Below are 8,645 nucleotides of genomic sequence, written 5' to 3'. Positions count from 1 at the left end.
TCTGTCTCTCTGTCCCTCTCCCTCTCTCTCCTTCTCTCTTTCCTTTCCTCTTTCTTCTTTTCCATTTCTCTTCATTTTGAGGCAGGGTCTTCTTATGTATCCAGAACGACAAATGACCTAGAACTTAATATGTAGCCTAAGCTGGTCTCCATCACCAGGGGACCGGGGGAGCTTAGATATGTCAGGAGGGAACTCAGGGCAAACAGAGATGGGCATTGATACTCTTAGTTCCCCAAAGATAGGAGCACAGGCAGAGGTAAACTTACCAGAGAAAGGTGTGGTGGAAAAGAATGTCATAACTCAGTAGTGATTCCTTCTGCTCCTTAGAATCCTTAGGTCTCAGCATGTTTGTCTCCCCCCACACCTTACCCGCCTCAAGACAAGGTCTCTCCACATAGCCCTGGCTATCCTGGAAATCACTATGTATTCGTTATGTAGACCAGGCTGTCCTTGAACTCCTGCCTCTACCTTCCAAACACCGGTATTAAAGGTATGCACAACCAAGAGTGGCTTATTGCTTCTTGATAGCTGAAAGCACTTTGAGAGCTAGACCTTTGTATGTAAGCTTGCCAGTGAGTGCTTGTCTCTCCCGGCCCAGGGCTGGGCATGGGCAGGCTGCCGTGAACATTGGCTGACTGGAAGATTGAGTTAGAGAAATATTCCAGTGGAGGGGGTGGTGGTGAAGTGCAGGTAGTGGAGCTAGGGTTAGGAGGAGCAGGGGGAGGGATAAGGAAGGGTTCACACTGGGGGAGGGGTAAGGCAGGGTTCACAGAAGAGGAGCTTTACGGAAGGGATGGACCTAGAGAGTGAAGACCTAGGACTGAAGGTGACTGAAGAGAGGCTGTGGTAGCATTGGGTTCTCTTCTATTATTATTATTATTATTATTATTATATTAGTATTATTATTTTGTTTGTTTTTAGTTTTTCAAGGTAGGGTTTCTCTGTGAAACCCTGGTTGTCCTGGAACTCATTTTGTTGGTCAGGCTGGGCTTGAACTCACATAGATTCTCCTGCCTCTGCTTCCCAAGAGCTGGGTGTGCCACTAACACCTAGCATTGGGTTTTCTGAGACCATATGGAGGTTCTCTCCCTTCAGGAACAGAAAACCACACAGCTGAAAGGACCAGATCTCCTAAGCCATGCCTCAATTTGGTGTCAAGGTCTGTGAATGTCCAGATGGGTAAGATCCAGGAAAAGAAAGGAGAAACAGAAGTTTGGGACTCGGCCACCTTTCCTGGATTTGCTCACTGGGCCCTGGCTCCTTCATGACTAAATTGATTCCATGTCTGAAGACTCAGCCCCCAGCCATCCACATTACCTCATCCCTCCCTCAGCTACCAGGGGTCTCCATCCTTCCTCCTGGGCCCAAAGGGGACTTCACCAGTTGATGGAAACTGGGTGACAATGACATGTCCTCCAAACGCTCGGGCTCAAAGATGGGCTTCGTCCATAAGGTGCTTGCTCTGCAAGCATAAGGATCTGAGTTCAACACCCAGACACAGAGCAAGGAGTGGCTGCACTCACTATTCCAAGCAATGCTGAGTAATGGAGACAGGAGGTCTCTAGAGCTAGGCAGACAGCCTGCCTCCTTGAATAAATGAGACCCAGATCCTAGCAGGAGACCCTGTCCCAAGGAACAAGCTGCACGGGTTCAGAGTAACATCTGAGGATTTCCTCTGGCATCCACACGCATGCACATAACAAACACACTGCTACATACTGCCCCCTCAAATCTTCTTTTTTTTGGGGGGGGGGGGTGGGGGTTTTGTTTTTGTTTTTGTTTTTGTTTTTTTTTGAGACAGGGTTTCTCTGTGTAGTCCTGGCTGTCCTGGAACTCACTCTGTAGACCAGGCTGGCCTCGAACTCAGAAATCCGCCTGCCTCTGCCTCCCAAGTGCTGGGATTAAAGGCATGTGCCACCACTGCCCGGCTTCAAATCTTCTTTAATTTTTAATTTTTTTCATATATTACATTCCAACTGGTTTCCTTTTCCTCTCCTCTCCCTAGCCCTGCACCTCATCTACCCTCTTCCCCACTATCTACTACCTATATTCCCTCAGAAAAGAGTAGGCCTTGTAGGGACATCAACCAAACAAGCTACAATAAGACCAGGCACATACCATCACCTCAAGGCTGGATGAGGCAGACCAATAGGAGGAAAAGGGTCTCACAAGTAGGCAAAAGAGTCAGAGACGGCCCCCACTCCTACACTGTTAGAAGTTGTAAGAACACTAAGCTAAGAAGGAGGAAGAATGAGAGGAGAGGAGGAAGCCACCATGAGGGGAAACAGACTATGAGCACATGACCAGGAGAAACAGCAAGTATCTGGGGTACACCACTGGGGAGCTAACCAGGCCAGCAGTTAGAAGAGTAGATTAGGGGTTACCCCCCAGTAATTGTCAAAGTCAAATAAAATAACCATAGTCTGAGTCTAAAAAAAAAAAGAACACTAAGCTACTAGGCCATAACATATATGCAGGGGACCTAGCAGCTATATTCACAATAACCAGAAACTGGAAACAACCTAGATGTTCTTCAACTCAAGAATGGATAAGGAAAATGTGGTACATCTATACCATTACTCAGCTGTTAAAAACAAAACAAACAAACAAAAACACAACATGAAGTTTGTAGGCAAATGGATGGAACTAGGAAAAAAATCAACCCGAGTGAGATAATCCAGACCCAAAAAGACAAATATGGTAGGTACTCACTTATAAGTGGATAGTAGCTCTAAAGTAAAAGATAATCAAATCTTCTTTAAAAACAAAGAAGAAAAACAATACAAACAATCTTAGGACGGGGGTGGGTATCGGGGTGGCACACACCTTGATCTCAGGAAAGGCAAGCAGATCTTTGAGTTTGAGGCCAGCCTGGTCTACAGAGAGATTTCCAGGATAGCCTGGACTATACAGAGAAACACTGCCAAAACAACAACAACGCTAGGCGGTGGTGGCGCACGCCTTTAATCCCAACACTTGGGAGGCAGAGGCAGGCGGATTTCTGAGTTCGAGGCCAGCCTGGTCTACAGAGTGAGTTCCAGGACAGCCAAGGCTACATAGAGAAACCCTGTCTTGAAAAACAAAAACAAAAACAAACAAAACAAAACAACAACAACATAAAACAAAAACCTTTGGAGTCTCAATCCCTTGTTTGGTTCAGCCATGACTGGTGTCAAGGCCCCTCACATTGCATTCCTTACTATTTATTTTTATGTGGACGCATGAATATTTTGTCTGAATGTATGTATGTGTGGTATTTGTATACCTGATGGCTGAGGAAATTGGAAAGGGCACCAGTTCCCCTAGAACTGGAGTTACAGATGGTTGTGAGCCATTATGCCATGTGGATGCCAGGAACTGAGTCCAGATCCTCTGCAAGACCTACAAGTACTCTTAATGGTTGAGGCATTCCTAATTTTTGGTACCCCTGATTTATCATTCTAGAAGGAAGGTCACTTTAGGTGTGGCCCACTGCTCATATCCATGTTGTGAGCTGGCTGGTGAGGAGAGCAGACTAGGCAGAGGTCTGGAGGCTTTCAGAGACTCCCCCCCCACTGCCCTTTTCTCAAGCCCTCCCTCTTGTCACCCCCTGCTGGTAGGGCAGGAGTGTTTCTGATGACAGGGGCCTTTACCTAAAGACCCAGAAGGAATGGAGAGGTGGGGCTGGGGTGGGGTACAAAACCAGACCTGGACTCAGGCACTGGAAAATGCCATCAGTGCCAATTTCAACTCTCTACTTTGAATACGTCTATCTGTAGAGAATGGGTTCTCCACATGGCTACCTCTGGGCTGGGCATGGGGTACTTAGGAAACAGGGATAAGACATTTTCCACTGTATGCTTTTCAAAAGCTTTGGAAATCCAGGCCATGAATATTACCTCTGACAACCATCATCCCTCCTTGGACTCTGCCATCTAGAAACAGGCAAATATCTTGCTCTGTTCCTAGAGTAGGCAAGATCTCAACTAACCCCTTGGTATCTGGTCGGGGCTAAGCCCTCAGGCAAGCTGGCTTCTCAAAATTTCTCTGTGCTTGCTGCTAGCATATTCTCCTCCATGCCTGGGACAGTGGGAGTCTTGTTCTGGCTCAGCTCCCGTCTGTAGACACTGCTTCTTGCAATCTCCCCTCAGCCCACACCTATGTATCATCATATTCTTGGTGACACTGATACTAGGCCAGCCTCTCATGACTACAACCAATTCCCCCTCTGCCCACACCTCAGCTCCTGGGAGCTTCCTCTACTACAAGTCTGATCACGCCAATCTTCTTGCAGCTGACAGTGTTTGCCCATCTCCCGTGAAAGCTTTTCTATTTTGGGGCCTGATAGTGTCTTCAGTCTGTCACTCTTGCAGAAATGCCCTTGGCTTCCTAGAAATGCCTTGCTGCCTTGCTCTGGGACGCAGCCCTAAAGGGTCCATGTACTTAGTTCTGCGGAAGATGATTCATTCAGGTGATACAGTCCCAAGAGGAAGGGCGAGGGTGCCAGCACCTCCAGCTGCTTCCGTCTAATTAGAATCAGAAAGTATCTTTTCTCCCAGTTCCAGGAAGTTAAACACACCAGAGGATCTGCCTATGTTGGAAGCCCAGAGACAGCAGGTATTGTTGGAAAGACGGTAAGAGCAGAGAGTGAGCTGGAGAGACCCTGGCCCTAGCATGAGAGAGGGGTCTTGTTAGGAAGAACAGAAGCAGCTCTGAAGGAGAGAGCCTCACAATAAGAGACTGGAGAACCTTTAGAACCTAGACATTTGATTCCCATTTTATTTTTTGAGACAGGATCTCACTCTGTCTCCCTGGCTAGCTTGGACTTCTCTATGTAGAATAGGCTAGCTTCAGACTTACCTGTCTCTGCTGCTTGAGTTCTGGGATTAAAAGTGTGCGTCAGGGCCTACTTTTAATTTTTAAATTAATTTTAATTAATTAATTTTTGAGACAGAGTTTCACTGTATAGTCTTGTCTGTCCTGGAACGCATTATGTAGATCAGGCTGGCCTGGAATTCACAGAGGTCCTCCTGGCTCTGCCTCTCCAGTGCTGGGATTAAAGTCGTGCACCACTATATCTGGCTAATGTAATTACAAGGTGTGTATGTGCATGTGAATGTGGGTACATGCCCCACGTGTGGGTCACATGACAATCCTGGCTGTTTGGCAGGGTCTTTAGCTGTTCTCCACCACTGTGTGCACATCACTGTGTGTACCAGGGTGCCTGGCAGGAGAGCTTGCAGGGATTCCCCCACTTGTGTCTCTCATTGAACACAGGCTTGGTGGAATTACATACAGACTGCTACTACATCCAGTTTTTCAAGGTTTCTGGAATGTGAATCTGGTCGTCAAGCTTGTTCTGAGAGCCGTATCCACTGAACCTCAGCCTGAGAACCTATACATTTTTACATAGATGAATCTTTTTCTCAAACATTTACCACTTTAATACAGAATGAGAACTCACAAACTGAAGGAGAGATGAGACCTTTATTCACTTCTACTTACAAGCACTTATAGTTATTCAAGCGAAATTTTAAAATGCAGGGACAGGGAAAACCAAAGCACAAAGAACCGACTAGAGCCCCCCAGAATGTAATATATGCCCAGCAGGCACCTTCTTTTCATGGTGAGGACACGGGTGTGTGGGAAAGTGGGTTTGTTCCACTGAGACAGCCCTACCCACCTGAGCCTCATGAGACAAGGTTCTGGAAGGGCTGGGACAGCAGATCAGGAGGCTAGAACTTGCTGGTGTAGAGAGTGACAATCCACTTGGGTACTCGGAGGAAGCCAGGCAAGAAGGAGTTCAGCCATCCCAGGCTGGAGACTTGTGAGAGGGCATAGCCCAAAGAAAAATAGTCTTGGACTGGGCGGCCTGGGAATAACAGAAGAGCAAGAAGACCCTTATTTCCTACTCCTCGGACACCCCAACTCTGGCTGAAAAGTTGGAGGAAAAGAGTAGGGAACACAGTCATTGGTTAAAGCTGGCCCAGAGCAAGCACTTACCGTCGATATCCTTAAGGCTGTAGCGCCGAGCAAGGTCACAGGATGGCAGCACCTTCCCACTCAAGCTCAGGATATTGGGGTCTGTGGGAACACACACTTATCTATAGTGAGCATTGGAAGTGGTGTCTAGTGACAATGTTTGACTGGGACAGGGTGTGGCTGAGGCATGCACGGTGCACAGCCCTGAGCAAGAGTTCTCTGTGTTCACACAAAGGCTCTAGACCACACTACCCTGCAGCAGTTCATAGCAGGCCTCAACCAGGAATCCTGACCCTCTGAGCTCCAACAGACAGAAAAGACAACCATTGTCATCTCCCAAGAAAAATTTAGGAACTGGCTGTGAGCGCCCCAAAGATGCACTTTGTCACCCAGTGTTACTACCTGTTGCCAAGGCCACCACACACTTGCCACTCATTTCTGTACTTTCGGCCAATGAGAAATCTGGTTTCATCTAAAAAATAGGTTGAGAAGTTAGGGGTTAATTTCCAAGGCCTGTGCCTTTCTGCACTCTCACCTTCTGTCCCAGATGGACACAACCAAGCAGGACTCGCATGGCCACGTCTTAGAAAGCATTAAGGCTCCCTTTCCCATGCATAGACAGAAGGACCAGAGCATCCCAACTGGTGTCTGGACCTTCTAGGGGAGATCAGGGCAAGGTTACTGTGTGGGCTTTGGTGTCAGACATCCTGTCCTGTTATGACACATAACATGGAATACGTTTCCCTCCTTCCTGTCACTCTTCATTGTGAGGGACTGAGCCTATGCCAGCACACTTAAGCAAATGCTCTACCACTGAGCTACACTTCCAGCCTCGCACCAAGTTTCTTAAGCTCTCTGGGTTTCTGCTTCACTATCTATAAAATGGGGATAATAACTGCTTTACAGGATTAAAAGAGGTAACACACTGCACGCTCAGCCTGTGTCTGCCCCAGGAAGTACCTGGTACGTGGGAACAACAACCCTTTCTTGATTTAGTAGTCTTACTACATAGCCCTGGCTGGCTCAGACCTCAGTCAGGTTGGCCTGGAAGTCACACAGGTCTCCTGACCTCTGCCTTGTGAATGCTGGAATTATAGATGCACTACTTACACTTGTTACTGCTCTTGGGACTGGAGAGATGCCTTTGCTCTCTATGGCCCCTACCCTCCCTTGCCAACCTTCTTAAACAGAGGGTCCTCAGGCTGCTCCTCTTTTGCCATAAACTCCTTCACCAGTTCTGTTTGCACCAGCCCTGGCCACAGAGATACGTAGCTGACTCCATGTCGCCGTAGCTCATGGGCACAGTCAGCAGCCAGTCTGTCACACTGTGGAGGGAGAGAAGGCAGAAATGAGAACCTGGACACCTGCCCAACTTACCTTCCTCTGAGTCCAAGAGGATACCCCAGGCCCACATCCTTCTCAAGAGCCCTGATGTTTCTGCCACCAGCTTCCCACATTTGATACCTACTCTGACAGATGGAGGGAGGTCCACACAAAGGAACGATCAGTGCATGAGACAGAGAGAGAGATGAAAGTCACCAGTCTTACTACTCTGACAACTGTGGACTGTTCCAACTGTCAACACTGCTGTATACCTCCCCAACTCCTGTGCCTTGGTCCTTACCGCAGCTTTGCCCACACCATAAGGGACATTGAACATATGCTGCAGGCCCCCAGGGGAGGAGACAATCACGATGAGTCCTTTGCCAGCTGGCACCATCAGCCGTGCCCCATACACAGAGCACAAGTAGTGGCCTCTAGAAGGGATTAGGGAAGAAGAAGGAATGAATTGTGTGAATACTGGTTCAGTTGCTTCCTAAGTCCTCAGTATCTTGGTCAGCAGAGAGGCTGCACAGCAATAGCTGAAGACCTGGGGCATCAGGTACAGGCCATTCCAAGGGAATGATCAATTAATGGTAGACAAGAAAGAGTATGCATGACATATAATGAAGGGGCTCTTGCACCGTAAACATGAGATAGATCGGGGTGTGTTAAGCCATGAATCTAGTCAGCTGGGTTCATGGAACAAACTTATAATCTCAACATCGTGGAGGTGAAGGCGGGAGAATCGGGAATTCGGGGACAGCTTTGGCTACACAGTGAGTTTGAGGCCAGCCTGGGCTAGATAAGACTGTGTAACAAAATGAGCAGATGAGCTGAATAGAAAGTTCTCAAAGAAGAGGTGCAAATAGCCAAATAAATACCCAGAAAATGCTCACTAACCATAGCCACAAGGGAAATGTAAATTAAAACTACTTTTAGATTCCATTTCCTCCTAGTCAGAGCAGCTTTCATCAAGAAAACAATTCTCAAGTGCCATGATGATGTGGGAAAGGGGTGCTACTCACTGCTGGTGAGAATACAAAGGCGCCGGGCTGCCACGATGGACGGACGTCAGGATGGGGATTTCTCAAAAACAAATAGAATGAGACCCAGCTACCCTACACTTGGGTAGGGCTCTAAGCCAACAAACCACACAGAGATTTGCATTTCTACAGCTGACCTATTCACAATAGTCTAGAGATGGAACCAACCTAGATGTCCATCCACTAATGGGTGGGTGAATGGAGTAGAGAAGGTGGTACAGAAACAAAACGGAATTGAATACAGCTGTCAAGAAAAATGAAATGGCGAGTGGGGCTGGAGGGAGTGGCTGGGATGTGAGAGTGGGGCTGGAGGGAGTG

The 8,645-nt window shown here is 47.7% G+C and overlaps 1 protein-coding gene across 1 annotated transcript in view; it reads right to left on the bottom strand.

Moving 5' to 3' along the window:
* Window positions 1-5,447: 5,447 nt before the first annotated feature.
* Window positions 5,448-8,645, bottom strand: part of Dhrs1 (dehydrogenase/reductase 1) — a 6,666-nt gene continuing 3,468 nt past the window's right edge. The window contains exons 5-9 of the mRNA XM_028787327.1: window positions 7,586-7,718; window positions 7,140-7,286; window positions 6,364-6,433; window positions 5,983-6,063; window positions 5,448-5,851 (exon numbers count right to left, since the gene is read on the bottom strand). Of these exons, the coding sequence (XP_028643160.1) occupies window positions 5,715-5,851; window positions 5,983-6,063; window positions 6,364-6,433; window positions 7,140-7,286; window positions 7,586-7,718 (568 nt within the window). The 3' untranslated portion in view covers window positions 5,448-5,714. The remainder of the gene's footprint in view (window positions 5,852-5,982; window positions 6,064-6,363; window positions 6,434-7,139; window positions 7,287-7,585; window positions 7,719-8,645) is intronic.

This window comes from Grammomys surdaster, unplaced genomic scaffold (assembly GCF_004785775.1).
Source record: "Grammomys surdaster isolate TR1022 unplaced genomic scaffold, NIH_TR_1.0 125630, whole genome shotgun sequence".
Classification (NCBI taxonomy): domain Eukaryota; kingdom Metazoa; phylum Chordata; class Mammalia; order Rodentia; family Muridae; genus Grammomys; species Grammomys surdaster.
The sequence above is the reverse complement of the archived record's forward strand: the minus strand, read 5'-3'. Positions and strand labels throughout refer to the sequence as shown.